The following is a 26,033-nucleotide window of genomic DNA, read 5'->3' on the forward strand; positions in this document are numbered from 1 at the left end:
CTGCCAATCCCTAGGTACCTTACCCTCTTCCATACATTTATTAAATAATTGCACCAACCACTCCAAAACTATATCCCCACCTGCTTTTAACATTTCTATCTTTATCCCATCAATCCCGGCTGCCTTACCCCCTTTCATTTTACCTACTGCCTCACAAACTTCCCCCACACTCACAACTGGCTCTTCCTCACTCCTACAAGATGCTATTTCTCCTTGCTCTATACACGAAATTGCAGCTTCCCTATCTTCATCAACATTTAACAATTCCTCAAAATATTCCCTCCATCTTCCCAATACCTCTAACTCTCCATTTAATAACTCTCCTCTTCTATTTTTAACTGACAAATCCATTTGTTCTCTAGGCTTCCTTAACTTGTTAATCTCACTCCAAAACTTTTTCTTATTTTCAACAAAATTTGTTGATAACATCTCACCCACTCTCTCATTTGCTCTCTTTTTACATTGCTTCACCACTCTCTTAACCTCTCTCTTTTTCTCCATATACTCTTCCCTCCTTGCATCACTTTTACTTTGTAAAAACTTCTCATATGCTAACTTTTTCTCCCTTACTGCTCTCTTTACATCATCATTCCACCAATCGCTCCTCTTCCCTCCCGCACCCACTTTCCTGTAACCACAAACTTCTGCTGAACACTCTAACACTACATTTTAAAACCTACCCCATACCTCTTCGACCCCATTGCCTATGCTCTCATTAGCCCATCTATCCTCCAATAGCTGTTTATATCTTACCCTAACTGCCTCATCTTTTAGTTTATAAACCTTCACCTCTCTCTTCCCTGATGCTTCTATTCTCTGTGTACCCCATCTACCTTTTACTCTCAGTGTAGCTACAACTAGAAAGTGATCTGATATATCTGTGGCCCCTCTATAAATATGTACATCCTGAAGTCTACTCAACAGTCTTTTATCTACCAATACATAATCCAACAAACTACTGTCATTTTGCCCTACATCATATCTTGTATACTTATTTATCCTCTTTTTCTTAAAATATGTATTACCTATAACTAAACCCCTTTCTATACAAAGTTCAATCAAAGGGCTCCCATTATCATTTACACCTGGCACCCCAAACTTACCTACCACACCCTCTCTAAAAGTTTCTCCTACTTTAGCATTCAGATCCCCTACCACAATTATTCTCTCACTTGGTTCAAAGGCTCCTATACATTCACTTAACATCTCCCAAAATCTCTCTCTCTACATTCCTCTCTTCTCCAGGTGCATACACGCTTATTATGACCCACTTTTCACATCCAACCTTTACTTTAATCCACATAATTCTTGAATTTACACATTCATATTCTCTTTTCTCCTTCCATAACTGATCCTTCAACATTACTGCTACCCCTTCCTTTGCTCTAACTCTCTCAGATACTCCAGATTTAATCCCATTTATTTCCCCCCACCGAAACTCCCCTACCCCCTTCAGCTTTGTTTCGCTTAGGGCCAGGACATCCAACTTCTTTTCATTCATAACATCAGCAATCATCTGTTTCTTGTCATCCGCACTACATCCACGCACATTCAAGCATCCCAGTTTTATAAAGTTTTTTCTTCTTCTCTTTTTTAGTAAATATCTACAGGAGAATGGGTTACTAGCCCATTGCTCCTGGCATTTTAGTCGCCTCATACGACACGCATGGCTTACGGAGGAAAGATTCTTTTCCACTTCCCCATGGACAATAGAAGAAATAAAGAAGAACAAGAGCTATTTAGAAAAAGGGGAAAAACCTAGATGTATGTATATATATATGCTCTGAAAAATGTCATATTGCAACCATCACCACCTACATGATCCATAGTCAAATCATTCCAGGTCAGCCCACCCAGGTAATTTCTCAGCCCTATGAAATCAGCCAAATAGAAATCAGAGACAGAGACTTGACTGCAGTTATTAAGGTAATTCCATGATATACTGAAACTAAGTGACTTGTGATCGCTTTACACAAGCTCATCAATAACCTTAATATTATTAACCCTTTCACTGTAGAGACCCCTGCTCACAAACTTACTCTCAGTGTCGAAGAACTTAAAGAAAAAAAATAATTTTTTTTTTCTTGTGAAATGACAGAATCTTTTTCCGATGGTAATGACACCAAAAGTATGAAGTTTGATCGAAAACTTATGGACTTTCGGTCTTGCAAAGTTAGTAGTCTCGGCGATATATATGCATCGGCGGTTTCACCCACTTTGAGCCATATTTTCAGCCAATTCCAGTGTTCCAGTCGACCAAACTCATAGCTATTTCGCTAGAACTCCATTTGTTCTATCAATTGAGTACAAGAAACTGCCCATTTACTGATTTCAACTACCCAATAAAGTGGTCAGAAATTAGCAATTTGACCAATTTCACACAAATTTCAAAAGATGCCAATTTCAAAATAGGGTCCAGAATAAACAATACAGACATTCTTGGCACTAAAATAACATTTTCTATGTTCATTAGTCATGTCTCCAGGCCCCTGTTATTACTCTTGCTTTCCACTTTGAATTTTTATTCACAAAAAAAATAGAAGATTTACTGTTATGCAGACTACTGCAATATTGTAGTAGTTGTATAAATAATGTCAACCAATTCATGACTGCGTATTAGACTGGCCAGTTGGGCACGTACTGGACAGTGACGTCATTTGTTTACTCTTGAACATCAGCAAAAATCGAACATTTCCACTACTTTGAGCTCAAGTTCAAGGTACTTTTCATCATAAAACCAATCAAAATCATCTATTTCTGTAATACATCTTCCATTCTATCAAATAAGACCAAGAAAACGAGAATACAACCATAAATACTATAGGAAAATGCACCTCAAAGTCGGCATTTTAAACCAAAAACACGGTCAGAGTTTTTTTTTCTCATTATACACTGTGTGCTGTAGGATTTTTTTTATACTGTACTGCACACACTGACCACACAGACCCATTCTTTCACACATAGGTCTACCAGCTTTCTCCTGCTAGATCTGAAGCCGCTAGAATTTTGGCGTATTAATACAGCACCAACACTGGCTTGTAAGCCGTACTAATATGACAGTGAACGGGCTAATTAGTTATTCTAGGCTGGTAAGAACCAAGTTTAACAGGTCATTTCCTCTAGTTGGTTCTGTCACAAACTGTTTTAAAAACAATCCTGAATCGAACCAACAAAGTCATGTGACTCAAAATTTCCTGTCAAACTGCTATAGTCAATTTGTCTAAAGTTAAAATCTCCCATTAGCACAATATTTTCATATGCAGATGCCTTATGAATTACAGTGGAACCTCCACTAACGAGTTTAATCTGTTTTGTGACCTTGCTCGCATCTGGATTTCCTCGTTTGCAGAGTCAGTTTTCTTCATTTAAATTAACTGAAATGGAATTAATTCATTCCAGTGGAATTCCAGGCACCATAAAATACTTCAATAATTTCCCTAATATCCACTCTATGGCTTATTTATCTATCAGAATTCATCTAATATGACATAATAAACAATATAAATAACATAGAAACCTGATATATACTCAAGAATGAATAACCCTTAAACTGTGCAAACGTAGATCTATGTTCACTCGCGTGGCACTCCGAATATTTTGAAAAATAAAAAAACTTTTTATCTTTAAAAATGAAGAGCACATTTTTCTACACGTTTCTTTCTTCTTCTTTCAACACACTGGCCGTATCCCACCAAGGCAGGGTGGCCCAAAAGGAAAAATGAAAGTTTCTCCTTTTACATTTAGTAATATATACAAGAGAAGGGGTTACCAGCCCCTTGCTCCTGGCATTTTAGTCACCTCTTACAACACGCATGGCTTACGGAAGAAGAATTCTGTTCCACTTCCCCATGGAAATAAGAGGAAATAAACAAGAACAAGAACTAGAAAGAAAATAGATGAAAACCCAGAGGGGTATGTATGTATATATATGCTTGTACATGTATGTGTAGTGTGACCTAAGTGTAAGTAGAAGTAGCAAGACGTACCTGAAACCTTGCATGTTCATGAGACAGAAAAATGGACACCAGCAATCCTACCATCATGTAAAACAATTACAGGCTTTCGTTTTACACTCACTTGGCAGGACAGTAGCACCTCCCTGGGTGGTTGCTGTCTAACAGCCTACTACCTAGAATTATTATTATTATTATTATTATTATTATTATTCTTATTATTATTATTTTCAACAAGTTGGCCGTCTCCCACCAAGGCAGGGTGACCCAAAAAAGAAAGAAAATCCCCAAAAAGAAAATACTTTCATCATTCAACACTTTCACCTCACTCACACATAATCACTGTTTTTGCGGAGGTGCTCAGAATACAACAGCTTAGAAGCATATAAAGATAAACAACATATCCCTCCAAAGTGCCAATATCCCAAACCCATACTTTAACCCTTTGACTCTTTCGGTCGTATATATACGTCTTACGAGCCACCGTGTTTGACGTATATATACTCAAATTCTAGAGGCTTCAAATCAAGCAGGAGCAAGCTGGTAGGCCTACATGTGAGAGAATGGGTCTGTGTGGTCAGTGTGCATCATATAAAAAAAATCCTGGAGCACACAGTGCATAAGAAAAAAAAAAAAACTCCGACCGTTTTTTTAATTAAAATGCCAACTTCATGGTCTATTTTCGCCTAGTATTTATGGGTGTATTCTCGTTTTCTTGATATCATTTGATAGAATGGAAAACATATTATAGAAGTACAGGTGATTTTAATTGGTTTTACTATAAAAAGAACCTGAAAATGGAGCTCAAAGTAGGGGAAATGTTTGATTTTTGCTGATGTTCAAAAGTAAACAATTGTGTCATTGTCCAATAAATGTCCAACTAGCCATTCTAATATGCAGTCATGAATGGGTTGACATTATCTGTAGAATTATTACAGTATTGCAGTAGTCTGCATAACAGTAAATCTTCTATTTTTGTTTGAATAAAATTTCAAAATAGAAAGCAAGAGCAATATCAGAGGGGCCTGGAGATGTGACCGATGAACAAAGAAAATGTTATTTTAGAGCCAGGAATGTCTGCATTGTTCATTCTGGACCTTATTTTGAAATTATCGTAATTTTTAATTTTCGTAAAATTGGCCAAATTGCAAATTTCTGACCACTTTACTGGGTAGTTGAAATTGGTACATGGGCAGTTTCTTGTACTCAATCGATAGAAAAAACGACTGGAACAATGGAATTAGCCGAAAATAGGGCTCAAAGTGGGTGAAATCACCGACTTGTAAATATCACCGAGGTCGCTAACTTCGCGAGAGTGCAATTCTGTCAGTTTTCCATCAAATTTCGCTTTTTTGGTGTCATTACAATCAGGAAAAGATTCTCTATCATTTCATAAGAAAAAATAACTTTTTTTCTTTTTGAAATTTTGCGACACCGGGAGACACCTCAGGATCAGGGATTGCAACATTCAAGGGGTTAAAGTGCAGGCATTGTACTTCCCATTTCCAGGACTCAAGTCTGGCTATATAAAAATAACCGGTTTCCCCGAATCCCTTCACTAAATATTACCCTGCTCACACTCCAACAGATCGTCAGGTCCCGAATACCATTCGTCTCCATTCACTCCTATCTAACATGCTCAAACACGCTTGCTGGAAGTTCAAGCCCCTTGCCCACAAAACCTCCTTTACCCCCTCCCTCCAACCTTTTTGAGGATGACCCCTACCCCACCTTCCTTAACCTACAGATTTCTATGCTCTCCATGTCATTTTACTTTGATCCATTCTTTCTAAATGACCAAACCACCTCAACAACCCCTCTTCAGCCCTCTGACTAATACTTTTATTAACTCCACACCTTCTCCTAATTTCCACACTCCGAATTCTCTGCATAATATTCACACCACACATTGCCCTTAGGCAGCACATCTCCACTGCCTCCAACCGCCTCCTCGCTGCAGCATTTACAACCCATATAAGAGTGTTGGTACTACTATACTTTCATACATTCCCTTCTTTGACTCCATAGATAACGTTTTTTTGTCTCCACATATACCTTAACGCACCACTCGCCTTTTTCCTTCAACAATTCTATGATTAACCTCATCCTACATAAATCCATCCGCTGACATGTCAACTCCCAAATATCTGAAAACATTCACTTCTTCCATATTCCTCCTCCCCAATTTGATATCTAATTTTCTTTATCTAAATCATCTGATACCCTCAACACCTTACTCTTTTCTATGTTCACTTTCAACTTTCTACCTTTACACACACCCCCAAACTCGTCCACTAACCTTTGCAACTTTTCTTTAAAATCTCCCATAAGCACAGTATCATCAGCAAAAAGTATCTGTGCCAATTCCCATTTTGTATTAGATTCCCCATAATTTAATCCCACCCCTCTCCCGAACACCCTAGCATTTACTTCTTTTACAACCCCATCTATATATATATTAAACAACCATGGTGACATTACACATCCCTGTCTAAGACCTACTTTTACTGGAAAGTAGTCTCTCTCTCTTCTACACACCCTAACCTGAGCCTCACTATCCTCATAAAAACTCTTTACAGCATTTAGTAACTTACTACCTATTCCATATACTTGCAACATCTGCCACATTGCTCCCCTATCCACTCTATCATATGCCTTTTCTAAATCCATAAATGCAATAAAAACTTCCCTACCTTTATCTAAATACTGTTCACATATATAAATAATTTGGAAATTTTATTCACACAAAAAATAGAAGATTTACTGTTATGCAGACTACTCCATTATTGTAATAATTGTATAAATAATGTCAACCCATTCATGACTGCATATTGTTTACTCTTGAACATTGGCAAAAATAAAACATTTCTGCTACTTTGAGCTCATTTTCAAGGTACTTCTAGTCGTGAAACCATTCAAAGTCATATCTATTTCTGTAATATATCTTCCATTCTATTAATCGAGACCAAAAAAAGAGAGCACAACCATAAAAACCATATGAAAATACCACTAAGGGGAGGCTAATTCCTGAGAAGTGAACTCCATTATTTATGGTTCAATTTCTCTCATTTTTGGTGTACATTAAGAACCGTCTTTCCATCATGCATGGCCCAAGTTTCACTAAGATAGCTCAACAAACAAATGAGATCCAATTCCCTAGATCAAGAGCAAGAGCCCATCACCAGCGTCAAGGAACCTCCTTTGAGGCCCGCTTGCTCACGGAAATTTCACTCGAGTATAGAAGCAAAAAATCGACCGATCAACTGCTCGTATTTGGAAAAACTTGCAAGTGGATGCAATCACAAGTGGAGGTTCCCCTGTACGTCCCATAGAAATTTACTGCACTCCTTATCAAGGTTTGGGGACCTGTAAATCACACCCAAGATTAGTTTTCTGCAGCCCTGAAGAAGCTGTAACCAAACAGATTCAGTGGCCAACACTTCTAATTTTATATTTTGTCTAACACAACAATGTAAATTATCTCTGACATACATTGCCACTCCACCACCCTTCCTGTTGACCCTATCTATTTGGAATAATTTACGTATAACCTTCTTTGTGGCAGTCAGAAGGCATTTCTCTTTCTTTCAGATTGAACCAGGTCTCTGATTTAGCAATAATATCTATGCTTCCTGGACTTGCAATTAATCTTAGCTCATTTACCTTATTTCTTACACTCCTACTATTAGTATAGTAAACCTTAAGGGAGCTAGTCCCTCGCTGCCCTCTACTGTCTCTCTTTGTTGACCAGTTCCATTGTCTTTAATTTTAACCTTTTGAGGAATAATGTTTACATCCTTGAGGTATCCTCAGGAATACCTCAACAGGGATATCCTCAACATTTCAGAAGAATTTTTTTTTAAATTCCTAATATGTCGCATTTTTAATTCCAGGGCTTCCGCAGTGAAGGGGTTAAAGTAGCCCACTCGAACAAAGAGGCTGGTGATCCCTGGTGTGAGGAATGTTCCAAGAAAGGTTAGAAAGGGGGTGTGAATTATGTTTAGTGTGATAGGATCTTGACCATCCAGCAAGACGGTGTTAATGTACCAGTATTAGATCAGAATGAGTGGAGACAAGTGAGTATTGGGATTTTACATACTCCTGAAATGAAAGACAGCAAAAGAATGAGTGATGGTAAATGAGTTTCCTTCACTTGGCCAATTTGTCTTGATGGAAAACAGAAGAAATCTTACCTTGTCCAAGGTTAAACTCTGTATTCTTGAAATGTGAACTCCTAGGTCTCTGTGAATCCCAGAGCACTCAATGCAAACCATTACTCCATAATTTGTTGACAGCCAAGTTACATCTAAAAGAATAAGAATTATTAATTTGTCATTTGATGATGTATACATTATTTAAAAAACAGATATGATAAAACAAGACCAAAAAGATTTTAAGTTGTCCTTCATAGATTATTTTACTGTACAGTAGACCATTATATTACATGGCAGTTCCGTTCCTGAAAATGCCGTGTTAAATAAATCTGTGTTAGATAAACTGAAGAACTTACATGAAAAACTGGGCTAAGTTCCAGGGAGCCCCCAAAAAGCATAACAATTTTTTTTTAGATCAACAGATCTTACAAAAATAAAAGTGCATATGTAATTGTAGTTCATTTTTGTGATATATTATGTTTTTACTGCCTAAGACTACAAATGCAACAGAAATAATTGTATTTCTTACCTTCAATAGTGGGTGCTGGTGTATGTCAGTGATTGTGAAAACAGCAAAGATGCCTTGTTTGACCCTACTGGGCTGAGGTAGATGGTAGAGGTTCTGGTACTAAAGTTGATGTTTGTATTGGAGTGTGCATAAATTCTGTAATGGATCTCTGGGCTCTTGTACCCTGCAGTACATTATACAGCTGATGGCAAGGTATCATTAGCTGGTCTAGACCCCATTTCAAAGCACTGCTTCTTGAATTGTCAGGGTCCTCTTCAGTGAAAAAGTCTGCAAGTTTAGCAGCAACATAGAACTGCCCATGTAACTGCTGTAATGTTAACTGTTTTTCTTCAGATTCTTCCTCATCATCTGTTATGTGGCTCCCTTGTATTGGTGCATCGAGCTCTACCAACACTTCCTCTGGAATCCTGTCTTCATCATCTTCTTAGAGCTCATTCACATCTTCCTTCATATCTTCAAAGCCATCACCTGGTAATCTCCTTGTCAGCTGAACAATTTCCAGAACCTGACTCTCAAGCAAAGGAAAACCAGTGAAAGAATTAACTACAGGTCATAACTTTCCCCAGCCTGCATTTAATATTGACTGGGGCACTTCATTCCATACACTTCTAGCATAGCTGATGGCATCTGCAATGTTAAATTTATTCCAGAAGCTTGGTACTGCCAGGTTGGTGTCAGAGTCCATTGATGCAACTAGTTTTTTCATAACTTTTTTTATGTAGAGGTCCACATCCCTTCATCCGAAACTCTTGGGGCCAGTAGTGTTTTGAATTTCAGAATGAAGGTGGGGTCTAGGGCAGCACCCCATAATCAAACATTAACACTGCAGCAAAAATGTATGAATATTCACACTAAGTGGGATAAATAAAGACTACAAATAATACTACGGTTTATTTATAGAGTAATATATTGATAAATGAAACAAAGGGATCATTATAGACCAGGAACATGATTCTCAAGACAGCATTTTTAAAAACTTCAAGTGTCATCTGTCTTATTAACATAGATTTCTGTCTAAGCAAACTCTCGGGTTACCCATGCTTTCTCGTTGGCATAATAACATACAGGTAAATTGCGTACACCTTTCAGACATCTCGGATGTTTGCTTTTTCCAATCACTACCAACTTCACCTTATATGTGCCTGCAGCATTGGCACACCCAAGAATAGTTAACCTGTCCTTAGCATCCTTAAAACCTGTTGGTGCTCTCTCATCAGCCACTGTTAATGTTTTTCTATGAACATACCACCAGTAGAGAGCTGCTTCATCAGCAATGTAAATTTGTTCAGGACTAAGGTTTTCATAAGATATTATCTTGGCAAATTCATCAATGTAATCTTCAGCTGCTTCATGGTCAGCAGAAGCTTTTTCACCATAGATTTTCAGGCATTTTACACCATTACACTTCTTAAATTTCTGCAGCCAACCATCTGAATATTGACACTCGCCTTCAATGTTCAGTTCTTTATGTTATATTCGAGCTTGTTTCATGACCAACAAACCAGTCAGTGGCATATGTTCACTTCTTTGTTGTTGAATCCGCTACATTAGCACACAGTCAAGATCTTCGTTTTTTGTCATACTGCAGTGTTTTCCGATTTTTCATTAGGTTTTGGTCATCACTGTCACTATAATACTTCAGTAATTTGTCTTTGTTTCTTTATATCATAAACAGTGGTAGTTCCAACACCACATTCTTCAATAAGACGCCGCACTGACACACCACAATCAAGCTTCTGCAGTAACTCTACTTTCTGCATTATTGATAATGTCAGATGCTTCCTTTTCTTTTTCTCACTGTTACCCATAGGGGAGTCTGCAGCTCTTTTTGACATTTTCACAGTGAAATTAAACAGTCACAAAATAAAATGGGCCCTCGCATAATGCTATTAATCCATTCCTGAGAGCTCAATGTTAGGCGAAATTATCGTTAGGCGAATTAATTTTCCCCATAAGAAATAATGGAAATCAAATTAATCCGTGCAAGACACCCAAAAGTATGAAAAAATAACTTTTTTACCACATAAAATATTAATTTTAATACACACAAACTGAAGAAGACATGCACAGTTACATGACACTTACCTTTATTGAAGATCTGGTGATAATTGATGGGATGGGAGGAGGGGAGAGTGTTGATGGTCTTAGTGTTTAGAAGGGGAATCCCCTTCCATTAGGACTTGAGGTGTCAAGTCCTTTTCCAGGGTTACTTCCCTTCTTCTTTTAATGCCACTAGGACCAGCTTCAGAGTCACTGGACTTCTGTCGCACAACATATCTGTTCATAGAGTTTTTTTTTTTTTTTTTTCTTACACAGGGTTTGACAAAGTTAAGGATCCCTAGCTTTATTGACAAGCTATTTACAGGTTAAGGATTCCTAACTTTATTGGCAAGCTAAGAGGTCTGTACCTCTTGCTCCTTTATGACTTTCCTAAAGTGTTTCACAACACTGTCAGTGTAATAGTCACCAGCACGGCTTGCAATAGCTGTCTGAGGGTGATTTTCATCCATAAAGGTTTGCACTCAAGCCACTTTGCACATATTTCCTTAATCTTTGAAGTAGGCAACTTCTTCAATTTCTCTCTCCCCTCCTCCGAAGCAGTTTCCTCAGGTGTGGCCTCTTGCTGTTGAAGATGATCTAGCAGCTCATCAGTGGTTAGTTCTTCATTGTCCTCCTCCACCAACTCTTCCACATCCTCCCCACTAACCTCCAACCCCAAGGACTTCCCCAATGCCACAATTGATTCCTCAACAGGCATACGCTTCTCAGGGTTAGCCTCAAATCCTTCAAAATCCCTTTGGTCTACACATTCTGGCCACAGTTTCTTCCAAGCAGAGTTCAAGGTCCTCTTAGTCACTCCCTCCCAAGCCTTACCTATAAGGTTTACACAATTGAGGATATTAAAATGCTCTCTCCAAAACTCTCTTAGAGTCAATTGAGTTTCTGAGGTCACTACAAAGCACCTTTCAAACAGAGCTTTTGTGTAGAGTTTTTTGAAGTTTGCAATGACCTGCTGGTCCATGGGCTGCAGGAGAGGAGTGGTATTAGGAGGCAAAAACTTGACCTTAATGAAGCTCATGTCCCCACAAAATCACTCTGCCAAGTCTGTAGGATGACCAGGGGCACTGTCTAACACCAGGAGGCACTTAAGGTCTAATTTCTTTTCAATTAGATAATTTTTCACAGTGGGGGCAAATGCATGGTGTAACCAGTCATAGAAAAAGTCCCTAGTGACCCATGCCTTACTGTTTGCCCTCCACAGCTCACACAAATTAGCCTTGAGGATATTCTTTTGCCTGAACGCTCTGGGAGTTTCAGAGTGATACACCAATAAAGGCTTCACTTAGTAATCACCACTAGCATTGGCACACTAACAGAGTAAGCCTGTCTTTCATAGGCTTATGTCCTAGGAGTGCCTTTTCCTCCTGAGTAATGTAGGTCCTGCTTGGCAACTTCTTCCAAAATAGGCCTGTTTCGTCACAATTAAACACTTGTTCAGGTTTCAGTCCTTCACTGTCTATGTACTCCTTGAATTCATGCACATATTTTTCAGCTGCTTTGTGGTCCGAACTGGCAGCCTCACCATGCCTTATCACACTATGTATGCCACTACACTTCTTAAATCTCTCAAACCAACCTTTGCTAGCCTTAAATTCACTCACATCATCACTAGTTGCATGCATTTTTCTAATTAAATCCTCATGCAACTTCCTAGCCTTTTCACTTATGATCACTTCAGAGATGCTATCTCCTGCTATCTCTTTTTCGTTTATCCACACCAATAACAGTCTCTCAACATCTTCTATCACTTGCAATCTCTGTTTCGAAAACAAAGTTGCACCTTTGGCAAGAACAGCTTCCTTGATTGCTGTTTTCTTGGCCACAATAGTAGTGATGGTTCATTGGGGTTTACTATACAACCTTGCCAGCTAGGAGACACACTCCACTTTCATACTTAGCAATGAACTCTTTCTTCATATCCATAGTAATTCTCACCCTTATTCCTGTACGGTTGGCACTAGAAGCTTTCTTGGGGCCCATGGTCGCTTATTTTGCAGGTGAAATCACTAAAAATACTGTAATAATACGAAATGTTCCGATTGTATGCTTGGATGTGACCGCGGAGGCTGGCTTGTAAACAATGCCACTGGCGGAACAAGCGAGGCTGGTTCAGGCCGCACATGGACGCGTCTCGGACAAATCGCATTGAGTGAGTTTTTTAGCGCTAGGCGACGCAAAATTTTTGCATTAAAATGTATCGCTAGGTGGATTTAACGTTATGTGATGCCATCGTTAGGCGAGGGTCCACTGTATTGGCGAACGGCAGATGAACGTGTGAACACTACATGCGGTGAGACAACTGATGCCTACCACTCTGGCTGTCAGTGCTGAGTCACGCTGCCATGTAGTGGCATTGGAGTTATGTAGAGATGACTAAAGCTCCGCACTTCATGAAAAAACTTCAGTTTTCAGAACTTTTCGAATTTCAGAATTTCGGATAAAGGGATGTGGACCTGTAGTTACACTTCAATGACTTAATAACTCCCTGATCCAGTAGTTGTATTAAAGATGTTGTATCTGGAGGTAAAAATACAACTTTTACATTTGGGGGTCACATCCAGCAAAGCTTGTGGATGAGTACAAAGTTATCAAGAATGAAGAGAGCCTTGAATACAAGGTTCTTGCTGTGCAGGTAAAACTTGACTTCAGGAATAAAGTGATGCTTAAACCAGTCAATAAATATTTCCTGTGTCATCCATGCTGACTGGTTTGACCTCCAAATTACTGGTAAGGTGATTTTGTCTACACCTTTCAAAGCATGAGGATTCTTAGAGAGTAAATAACCATGGGCTTACACTTGAAATCACCTAACGCATTACCGCAAAGGAGTAAGGTGAAGTGATCCCCTGCTGCCTTGAAGCCTGGTGCACTTTTCTCTTGCTGACTGATATAAGCTCTTGTTGGCATTTTCTTCCAAAAAACACTTGTCTCGTCAGCATTAAACACTTGATGTGGCTCCCAGCCACCCTCAGAAATAACTTCTTGAAATTCAGCAGGGAAATTACTTGCTGCTGTATGATCAGCTGAAACACTTTCACCAGAAAACTTAATATTATGTAACTTATTACACAACTTAAAGTTGTGGAACCAGCCTGTGCTAAATATACACTCTTTTTCAGACCTTCCTTCCTTATCACACACTGTTTAACAATGTAAGGCCTTGTCCTCAATTAAGACAAAATAAAGTGGTACACTTTTCTTTGTTTTTTTGTTCGATCCACTCAAGCAACAAGTTTTCTATTTTATTTAATTGTTATGAGCTATGTGTCATTCATTTCATGAGATGACATCCTGGGTTATTCATTACACAAGCTTGAATATTCACCTCATCTTTTTAATTGTACGAACTGATCCTTCATTAAGGCCATAGGCTCTTGCTACATCCACCACACGTGAGCCACTCTTAAGCTTGTCTAATATCTCAATTTTCTTCGTGACTCCTAGACTTAAATGTTTAAACCTTTTCTTGCCACTTTCAGCAACACTTGTATGCCTACTGGGTGCCATCTTTGCTTGGCAGATACAAGATATGGCAATTAAAAGATCTAAACTCAATCCACAAACATAATAATAAACACAGCTAGCTCCTAGCAGAGAATGGTCCTACACGTGTATGAACCGAAGGCTGGGACAAGGGTGGTGGAGGTGGCAAGGGATGGTGGTGGCGGCAGGAGATGGCAGAGGTGGCAGGAGATGGCGGTAGGTCTCTCCCGTTGACTCAATGGTCTAACCCACAACCAGACAGAGGCCTGAGTTGGGGAAGTATCCCATGGGCGATGTTCCAAATTTTTTCCCCTGACGCAAACTGAACCATGTTAAGTTAATTTTACGAAGTGTTGTATAAAATTGTGCCACAATTTTTCAATAGTGCAATAACCAAAATATGGCAGATAAATCCGTGTAATATAACAGTCTACTGTATATACTAAAGTACATATAGTCAAAGTTCTAGGATAAAATTTTTGAGCATAACATAAGGGGTCAATCTACTCATAAGTAATACTTCTGAGAGGCTGAAATCCTTATGTACAGTGGGCCTACCACACACTTTGTTTATTCCTATGTCTTGCCTCCTCCTCCTTGACCAATTTCTGTCCCTTCCCTGTATAATATTATATTTCATAAGGTGCTAAACCTGTGGGAGGGTTTTTATGCAATGAGTGGTGGAGGCTCAAACCTCCATCCACTAATCATGGCCTTGTCTCTGATCAAGATTAAAAGGAGTAGATCCCTACAATCCATCCTTACTCTATTCCAATGGTCCAAGTATTAGATACAGTACAGAGGTGTAAGAGCCAAATTATCTGCTCCAATACACAAAGAGTGACACTTTTAATAACCTTACAATTTATTACCTGAATAATGGGGATAATGTTTGCATAGCTTGGTGCATCAGATTAAACACTATGAGGCCTGGCCAGTAACTGACCAGTAAACACATGGATATACCTTCAGCTTTGGCTAGGTCTCCAAGAAACCTTAAACTTTCTATTCTCTGACAGAATATAGCCTACTACATCATACTCAAGCTCATAAATATCATACAAACTCTGCCACACCAAACAGATCTGATTAAAATAAAGGTCAGTGGGCAATGGCATATAAAAAGTATTTTATATAAATCATTCTGTAAAAACTTCAAGGTGCTTATTATGATTATATACAATTTTATAAATATGGCAAAGTACATCTGTTAATGATCATTTGAAGACACTGTATCTATATTTCCTCATATAAAATGAAAGAGTTGTAAAAAATATTTTCTAAACTTACATTCAAGGTCACTTAACTTTATGCCTTCAAAATAATAAAAAGAAAGAAAAGCTTTTTAAAAAGATTTTATTATGTACTGTAAAATCTTAAAATCAAGTTAAGCAAATGTAAAGTTTCCAGGGAAAGCCCTGAGTTTAATTTTTTCATTTGATTATGTGTAAGACATGCATGTACAGTAAATGATATACATATATATTAAGGATGAGACCTTGGTGCAACACTACTTGTTACCATAACACTAACCATTAGTACCGCCACAATCACAACAGAGATTATTGCCAGGTAAACCTCGAACATAGGAGATGATTCTCTGTTGCAGTTCTCGGAAGCCAGAATCAGCAGGAGAAGGCCCAGGAGTGTCATCACACAATGCTTTCTGCAGAGCACCTAATGTAAGAAAAAGTCAACATTTTAATTATTCTTCAAATTTAATTTCTTGTACCAGTTATCAGGCACTGATAGTTTGTCTTTCAAGTCTCAATTTCATTCCCTTCCTCTGATACCTCTTCAGCCATTTTAACAGTAATTTAAGGTAGCCTTCTTTTCCAACTCGAATGTTACTTTCTGCATTGCCTGGAATGCTCTCTGCATAACAAGGGGCTTTCTATATAGTATGTCATTGATGTCAGCTAGATATGTATATATTGTACATGCACTTGTAGAAGTAACTATTATTATTATTATGTATTATCATGATTATTACTATTATTGTACAGTAGTGCATTATTTTATACTTTAAATTATTTTTCGCTATTAACCTTTACAGATTTTAGTCTCACTATTTTTTTCTCAAATTTCCTTCCACCATTGCTTATTTACAGCATTCTTTGAAATTTCCCATTATTTCATTTTTAATTGCTTGAAACACACAAAACTTTATGCTGTCAGCCCTTTGTTTCCCACCAGGGAAGGATGAACCAAAGCAGAAAACAAATTCATATTACTCATTGTTTTTCCAGCGTTAACTAAGCCAAACATATTCACTCCATTTTCAAAGTAAAGGTGAAGTACTGTACCACAAAACTGGACATCAGAACCTAGGAAAGTTTATTACAGCAAATCACTAAACAGGTGGGATTAGAACACATGGCAAGCAAGTCCTAAATTCACAGGCCATTGTGTTAACCACTTGGTCAGCTGGATGACTCTTACTAGAGTTAGCTGGCTGAGTGGTTAATGAAATAGCCTGTGAGTTTTGGGACTCGTTTGCCATAGGTTCAAACCCCATCCACTCCATAATTTTTTAGCAATCACCTTATTACAATTTCATGATTCATTACAGCAGGTCTCCAACTAATGAACAGGACAGGTGCAAGAAAATTATTTGCAATTCTCAAAATATATTTTCTCATAGACACCTATGTTACAGTTGGAGTCTACCGACCTACATACCTGGAGATGCATTTAAAAATAGAAATGCTCCACATCTAATTTTACATATACGTATTTTAACAATGAAATTAAAAACTACATACTTATGTGAGTAGGGTTGGTCGCTCTCAGTTAGGTCAGGTGAAGTCAAGTCAGGTCAGGTGTGTGTGTCAGTCAGCCAGTCAGTGTATCAGTTAATCAGTCAACATGTTTCATTCAGTCACTCTCTCACACACACATGCACTCACTCATTGTATCTGACCAATGAAGTGCTTCACCCCTCACTGTTACGGTGAGGGTGGCAAGTGCCTGGGCATGTGTGGGAAAGATGGAGTATTAGTGTGAAGTGGTAAACTGAGAGGGTAGCAGATGCCTTGATGTGTGGTAGGGAAGGTTGTGGCAAAGGCAAGCACATGCCCAGAGAGGGATGTGGTAAGATTATCAGTTACCTGGATATGTGATATGAAGAGTCGTGGTGAGGCTAAGCTCTTGCCTGAACAGCAGCAGAATCAGCCTTGAACACATACGACACAGGATTGCTGCCACTAACCTACTTTGCCCAAAGTAATTAACTCAACAGTCTCAGACCAATTTTCACCAAACAAATATGAGCATACCACAAATGAATAAAATTAACCCTTAGAGGGTCCATCCTGTAGTTCTAAGGCTTTGAAGCCTGGGTCCAAGCCATAGTTCCAAGCCATGATCTCAGCTCACTCAGATAAGCTGCAAGCAATAAATTTGGGCCTAGATATGAGAGAATGGATCTATATGGTAAGTGTGGACCATATAAAACAAACCCTGCATCACGCAGTGCATAATGTGAAAAAAACTGACTGTTTTTTGATTAAACAGAGACTTTGCAGTGTATTTTTGTGTTTTTTTTACAGGTGTATGCATAGTTTCTTGGTCTCATTTTACAGAATGGACAATATATTACAGAAATAGAGATGATTTTGATTGGGTTTTGCCGATGTTCAAGAGTAAACAAATAAAGTCATGCGTCCAATACATGACAACTGGTGGGTCTAATATACGTTCATGAATGTGTTGATATTATTTATACAATTATTACAATATGTATTGCATAACAGTAAATCTTCTATTTTTTGGTGTGAATAAAAATTCAAAATGAAATTCATCTGTAAAGCCTGGAAATGTAACTAATAAACAGAGGAAATGTTATTTTAGTGCCAGGTATGCCTGCATTGTTTATTCTGGACCCTATTTTGAAATTGGAATATTTTGCAGTGTGTGTGAAATTGACCAAATTACCAATTTCTGACCACTTTACTGGGTAATTGAAATACAGTGGACCCCCGGTATTCGATGGCATCAGTATTCGATAAATCCGGTATATGATGCATTATATCGCAAAAAATTTTCCACAGTATTCGATTGAAAACCCAGTATTTGATACGATTCGTACGAGACCTGTCCACGTGTAGCCTGAACTGCCCCATGTGTGCCAGTGTTTACAAGCCAGCCAGTGTGCGCGCATCTAAGGATACATTCGGTACATTCCATATTATCCATATTATCACTGTGTTTGGTGCTTGTTTCTGCAAAATAAGTCACCATGGGCCCCAAGAAAGCTTCTAGTGCCAACCCTTCGAGAAAAAAGTCGCTAATGACCTATGAAATGAAGAAAGAGATAATTGCAAAGTACGAAAGTGGAGTGCGTGTGTCGGAGCTGGTTAGGTTATATAATAAACCCCAATCAACCATCTCTACTATAGTGACCAGGAAAACAGCAATCAAGGAAGCTGTTCTTGCAAAAGGTGCAACTGTGATTACGAAACAGCGACCGCAAGTGTTAGAAAATGTTGAGAGATTGTTATTGGTGTTGATAAATGAAAAACAGATAGCAGGAGATAGCATCTCTCAAGCAATCATTTGTGAAAAGGCTAGGCAGTTGCATCAAGTCCTGATGGAAGGGGATTCCCCTTCTAAACACTAACACCTCTCCCCTCCCATCAATCATCACCAGATCTTCATTAAAGTTAAGTGTCAATTATTTTATTGTTACTGTAATTATTCTTTTGAATTGAACTTAATATTTCATGTAGTAAAATTTTTTTTTCATACTTTTGGGTGTCTTGCACGGATTAATTTGATTTCCATTATTTCTTATGAGGAAAATTGATTCGGTTTTCGATATTATCGGTATTCGATGAGCTCTCAGGAACGGATTAATATCGAATACCGGGGGTCCACTGTGCGTAGTTGATTGGGTAGTTTCTTGTGCTCAATTGATAAAATAGAAGTGATACTAGTGAAATAGCTAGGAATTTGGTCAACTGGAATAATGTTATTTATTTATTAACACATCAGTGTTTCCCACCAAGGCAGGGTGGCCCGAAAAAGAAAAACTTTCATCATCATTCACTCCATCACTGTCTTGCCAGACATATGCCTACATTACAGTTATAAAACTGCAACATTAACACCCCTCCTTCAGCATGCAGACACTGTACTTCCCATGTCCAGGATTCAAGTCCGGCCTGTCAGTTTCCCTGAATCCCTTCATAAATGTTACCTTGCTTACACTCCAACAGCACTTCAAGTGCTAAAAACCATTTGTCTCCATTCGCTCCTCTCTAACACGCTCGTGCACGCTTCCTGGAAGTCCAAGCCCCTCGCACACAAAATCTCCTTTACCCTCTCCCTCCAATCTTCCCTAGGCTGACCCCTACCTTGCCTTCCCTCCACTACAGATTTGTATACTCTCGAAGTCATACTATTTTGTTAAATCCTCTCTACATGTCCAAACCATCTCAATAACCCCTCCTCAGCCGTCTGGATAATAGTTCTGGTAATCCCACACCTCCTCCTAATCTCCAAACTATGGATTCACTGCATTATATTCACACCAAAGTGAGTAAAATCACCGGTGTAAATATCGCTGTGCAGTAAAATTCGCAAGTGTAATTTTGTCAATTTTCCATCAAATTTCACACTTCTTGTTTTATTACCTTCAGAAAATTATTTCTACTATTTCATAAGAAAAAGTAAAAAAAAAAATTTTTAAATTCTTGGACCCTGTGGACAAGGCATAGAACTATACCTTGAACCCTCAAAGGGTATTATAAACAAAAACATCTAAGCATTGGTAGAAAAAAGTCAAGAAAAAAATTGAAAAATTTTCTGTGTTTGTAATGCTAACATGTAAGAATTAGTGCTAATAAGAAATTCATTGGTTCCAAAGTGCGTAATTTTTAGTGCAAATTGTTGCAGCTCAAAAGTTCGAATGGTACTATATTTCCAAGATACTCTGGAACCAAAAATTCAGGAAACCCCTGAAATTTGGCAAGAAAATTTTAGACTTGCCTTGTACTTTAATGATGTTATTTATTACTTAAAAAAAATTCTAGCATAAAAGTATCATTTAATAAGAACAGAACTCTCACACAAAAAATTCTTACCTTCTTTGCTATTAAGGAGAACAGACATCCAAGCAGCAGCCTCAACTTCATCTTCCCCCATAAGGTGGTATGTTCGATTATCTAGAATTACATTACTGTGATCAGTTCAGTTTAAACATAATAAATAATAGGAGCAACAATGTAACAAATTTAGATTTTTAGGCAACATATATTCCTTTTATACCATGTTGAAAAAATCTTAATTTGATATATTTTCCTAATTAACCTCCTGACTTTAAAATCCAAATTTTATTCCCTATCTGTATGTGATTTTAAAGGTTTGCCTAAGTTATCTAATTGTCATCAAATTGTGATTACCTATTTGTACCTACAGAAGAGCCAAGTTAATTTTGTCCAACTGTCACCCATCCTTCAGTTTAATCAAATACATACTACTACTGCTGTATTTCTGAATGATAATGAAGATATTTTTCCATGTCTATGAATGATTAAATACATTTTAGTTGCATCTAAATTCCTCTACACCAAATACTGACTAAATTAACAAGAATTCCAAATCTTAAAATTACTAGCACTTGCTTTAAAGGATTACTTAAGCTTAACATGATTTTTCAACTTACACGATACCAAGTCAAAACATTTGCGATCATCCATACTAGCTTTGACCTGACATGTAAGTAATGGAACTGTGACTGGGGGCTTAGTCTCATCTGAATGACGAATACAGAGAACACTGTCACGGACTTCACATTTCCGCTTCTGCCACACTTTGCGCATTTTGCCTGCAATGGATAAAAATAAGAAGAGAATAGAAAATAAATAAAATGAAAATGAAGTTTATTGCTTATTCATAAGAATATCAAGAGAGAACTTTGAACAAACAGCTTTAAATTGTTTGACAGATGACAAACAATGCAAATAGCCTCATCTATATATGTATGTATAGTGCAGTACTGTCATACGAGGATAATATAATGTAGCACACCATGTGTTACACCAGTGCTTTGATGATGAAGGGCTCTTGAACCAAATAACTAGAGCCACCATCCAATTTCTTGGAACAAAGTTTAGTACCTCCCATTTTCCAGACAATGTATGACCCCTATGGGTTTTGTGTGTTCAATGACTATACTACTACAGTGGAACCTCGGTTGTCAAGCGTAATTCATTCCAGATGTCGATTCGACAACCAAAATGGTCGACAACCAAACCAATTTTTCTCAAAGAATAATGTACTACATAGAATTAATCTGTTCCAGACCAAAAATGACTATGTAATTTATTAATAATAATGTACACTCTCGAAGTGTATTATTAATAATAATACACTTCGAGAGTGTATTATTAATACATATTATTAATTTGTAATGGAGGGAAGGTGGGGTAGGGGTCGGCCTAGGAAAGAACATAAGAACATAAGAATGTAGGAAGACTGCAGAAGGCCTACTGGCCCATACGAGGCAGGTCCTTATCAAAACGACCTCTACCTAAAGCTACCCAAGAAAAAACTCCCGTACCCCATGACACCAATCAAACCCAGCCCCTCCCACTCGTATATTTGTCCAGTCTCTTCTTAAAGCTACCCAAGGTCCTAGCCTCTATCACCCCACTGGGAAGACTGTTCCACGCATCTACAACTCTGTTAGAAAACCAGTACTTACCTATGTCCTTTCTAAATCTAAATTTATCCAACTTATATCCATTATTTCTGGTTCTTACCTGGTTCGACACCCTCAGTACTTTATTAATATCTCCCTTGTTTATGCCTGTCATCCACTTATACACTTCAATGATATCTCCCCTCATTCTACGCCTCTCCAGAGAGTGGAGATTTAAGGCTTTAAGTCTATCTTCATACGGGAGGTTCCTTACACAGTAAATCATTTTAGTCATTCTTCTCTGTATGTTCTCTAATGAGTCTATGTCCATCCTGTAGTAAGGGGACCAAAACTGAGCAGCATAATCTAAATGAGGCCTCACTAGTGATGTATAGGGCTGTAAAATAACTTTTGGACTTCTGTTACGTATACTTCTTGAAATAAATCCAAGTAATCTGTTGGCCTTGTTGCGCACACTAAGGCACTGCTGTCTTGGCTTTAGATTTCTGCTTACCCTGACTCCCAAGTCTTTTTCACATTCTGTATGATCAAGCTCTACTTCACCTAGATTATAGCTTCGAGGGTTATTTTCATTACCAAGGGCAAGTACCTTACACTTATCCACACTGAACTTCATCTGCCATTTTTCAGACCAAGACATTAATTTGTCCAAATTGTCCTGGAGTTCATTGATATCCTCCTCAGAGTGAATTATACGGCCTATCTTTGTATCATCAGCAAACTTACTCATGTCACTAGTAATCCCTTCATCAAGGTCATTAATGTAAATTATGAACAAGAGAGGGCCTAAAACTGATCCTTGTGGAATGCCACTAGTGACTAATCCCCATTCAGATTTCACTCCATTAATGGTAACTCTCTGCTTTCTATTGGTAAGCCATGCCTCAATCCATGCTAGAACTTTACCTCCTATACCATGAGCTGCCACTTTTCTTAAGAGTCTCTTGTGAGGTACTCTGTTGAAGGCTTTACTAAAATCCAAATAAACAATATCATATTCCTTATCACTGTCAACTGCCTCAAATGTTCTATTGAAGAACGTCAGTAAGTTTGTCAGGCAGGAACGACCTCTCATGAATCCATGCTGAGATTCATTTATCAAGTTATGCTCTTCAAGGTGACTTCTGATAATGTCAGCTATAATTGATTCTAATAACTTGCCCACTATAGATGTCAGGCTTATTGGACGGTAATTTGAAGGAGTGGACTTATCCCCTGATTTGAATATAGGAATCACATTAGCCATCTTCCACAACTCTGGCACAACACCGGTAAGGATGGACGCATTGAATACACTCGTTAATGGGTGACTAAGCTCCATCTTGCATTCCTTAAGTACCCTGGAAAACAGCTCATCGGGTCCCGGGGACTTATTTTGCTTCAGTTTGTCTATCTGTTTAATAACCATGTCCCTCGTGACAGTAATATTAGTTAACTTAAATTCATCAAGAACTAAATAATTGTTAATTACTGGAATCTCATTTACATCTTCCTGTGTAAAAACTGACAAAAAACAGTCATTAAATAAGGAACACATTTCCAGTTCATTATCCGTCAGCTGTCCATTCCCAATTTTCAGAGGTCCTACTTTTTCCTTCACCTTCGTCCTATACACTTGAAAGAACCCCTTTGGATTAGTCTTTGATTCATTAGCAACTCTAATTTCATAGTCATGTTTAGCCTTTCTAATCCCCTTTTTTACTTCCCTTTTAAGCTGAACATATTGGTCAGTATGGTTAACCTCTCCTCTTCTGATGCGCCTATAAATTCCCCTTTTCTCCCCTAATACATGCTTTAGCCTCCTGTTAACCCATTTGGGATCATTATTATTAGACCTAATTTCTCTCTGGGGAATGTATATACTCTGGGCACGGTGTACATTATTAAGAAAACAATCATAAAAGCAGATCCCTTCATAATCATAAGTATTATCATCATCAATAAAATCATTAGCTAGATAACCCCAATCAAGATTAGACAGGCGTTCCCTAAGTCCATTATAATCGGCAGAACGAAAATCAGGGATTTTTACTGTATTATCATTATTCTTGCATTCCCAGTTAATGCTAAAAGTGAAAGGTTGGAGGGAGGGGGTAAAGGAGGTTTTGTGTGTGAGGCGCTTGGATTTCCAGAAAGCATGCATGATCATGTTTGATAGGAGTGAATGGAGACAAATGGTTTTTAGGATTTGATGTGCTGTTGGAGCATGAGCAAGGTAACATTTATGAAGGGAGTCAGGGAAACCGGCAGGCCGGACTCGAGTCCTGGAGATGGGACGTACAGTGTCTGCACTCTGAAGGAGAGGTGTTAATGTTGCAGTGTAAGCACGTCTCTGACAGGACAGTGAAGTGAATGATGAAAGTTTTTCATTTTGGGGCCACCCTGCCAAGGTGGGAGACAGCCAATGTGTTAATAAAAAATAAAAAAATAATAATAATGTACTAACTACTACAAAAAAAATGTAAAAAATTATACAGCAAACAAAAACTGTAAAAATGAATACTAAATGAAAATTTAACTCAAATACTGTACAGTAAATGAAAATTTAATTGCCTCTTACCTGTCAGAGAAGAGCTAATGGCAAAATTATAGTGGCTTCAAATCTTGTGGGAGAAAACTGGTAGGCCTACATGTAAGATAACGGGTCTGCATGGTCAGTGTGCGCAGTATAAAAAAAAAATCCTGCAGCATGCAGTGCATAATGAGAAAAAACTATAATCATATTTTTAGTTTAAAACAGCGACTTTGTGGTGTATTTTCATATGGTATTTACGGTTATATTCTCATTTTCTTGGTCTCATTTGATAGACTGGAAGATATATTACAGAAATAGAGATGATTTTTCAGTGGTTTAACCCTTTCAGGGTCCGTCCCGTAGATCTACGGCTTTACGTTCAGGGTCCAAACCGTAGATCTACGCCATGAGCTCAGCTCACTCTGATAAACTGTGAGTGGTACATTTGGGCCTAGATATGAGAGAATACATCTATGTGGTATGTGTGCACCACATAAAACAGATCCTGCAGCACACTGTGTATAATGAGAGAAAAAAACTGAAATCATGATTTTTCGATTAAAACAGCAACTTTGCAGTGTTTTTTCGTATGTTTTTTATAGTTGTATTTGCGATTCCTTGATCTCATTTGATAGAATGGAAGACATATTACAGAAATAGAGATGATTTTGATTGGTTTTAGCACTGGAAATGGCTTGAAACTGAGCTCAAATTAGTGGAAATGTTAATTTTTTGCCGATATTCAAGAGTAAACAAACGACCTCACACATCTAATACACGTCAGCTGGTGGGTCTAATATACATTCACAAATATGGTGATGATATTTATACAATTATTACAGTATTGCATAACAGTAAATCTTCTATTTTTTGGTGTGAATAAAAATTCATTATGTGAATAAAAAATCAAAATGGAATTTATTTGTAAAGCCTCAAAACATAACTAATGAACAGAGGAAATGTTAGTTTAGTGCCAGGAATGCCTACATTGTTCATTCTGGACCCTATTTTGAAATTGGAATATTTTGAACTTTGTGTTAAATTGGCCAAATTAACAATTTCCGATCACTTTATTTTGTAGTTGAAACAGTTGACTTGGCGATTTCTTGTGCTCAATCGATAGAATAGAAGTAATACTAGTGAAATAGCTAAGAATTTGGTTGATTGGAATAATGTAATTGGCCTAAAATGGGAGTCAAAGTCGGCAAAATCGCCGATTCGTAAATATCGCTGAAACATCAAAATTCGCGAGAGCATAATTTCGTCAATTTTCCACCAAATTTCGTACTTTTTGTTTTATTACCTTCACAAAAAGATTCTCTACGATTTCATAAGAAAAAATAACAAATTTTTTTTTTGAAAATTCTTGGACACTGGTGCGTGACTCCAGATTTGGGCCTTGGACCCTGAAAGGGTTAAAGATTAAAACTAGCTTGAAATTGAGCTCAAGTTCGATTTTTGCCGATTTTCAACAGTAAAACAAATTGTGTCACGTGTCCAATACACGTCAACTGGTGGGTCTAATATGCATTCAGAAATGCACTGATAATATTTATACAATTCTCACAATTATGAAGTGGTCTGAATAACAGCAAATCCTCTATTTTTTGTGTGAATAAAAATTCAAAATGAAAAGCAAGTGTAATATAAGAGGGGCCTGGAAACATGACTA

General features: G+C 37.8%; 1 protein-coding gene across 1 annotated transcript in view; it reads right to left on the minus strand.

The window, feature by feature from the left end:
- Asap (ArfGAP domain of ASAP) overlaps positions 1–26,033 on the minus strand; it is a gene marked incomplete in the record, with an annotated part of 838,555 nt that overhangs the window by 174,493 nt on the left and 638,029 nt on the right. The window contains 4 exon segments of the mRNA XM_070084261.1: positions 8,147–8,259; positions 15,714–15,857; positions 20,267–20,347; positions 20,848–21,009. Of these exon segments, the coding sequence (XP_069940362.1) occupies positions 8,147–8,259; positions 15,714–15,857; positions 20,267–20,347; positions 20,848–21,009 (500 nt within the window).

This window comes from Cherax quadricarinatus, chromosome 12, assembly GCF_038502225.1.
Source record: "Cherax quadricarinatus isolate ZL_2023a chromosome 12, ASM3850222v1, whole genome shotgun sequence".
Classification (NCBI taxonomy): Eukaryota; Metazoa; Arthropoda; class Malacostraca; order Decapoda; family Parastacidae; genus Cherax; species Cherax quadricarinatus.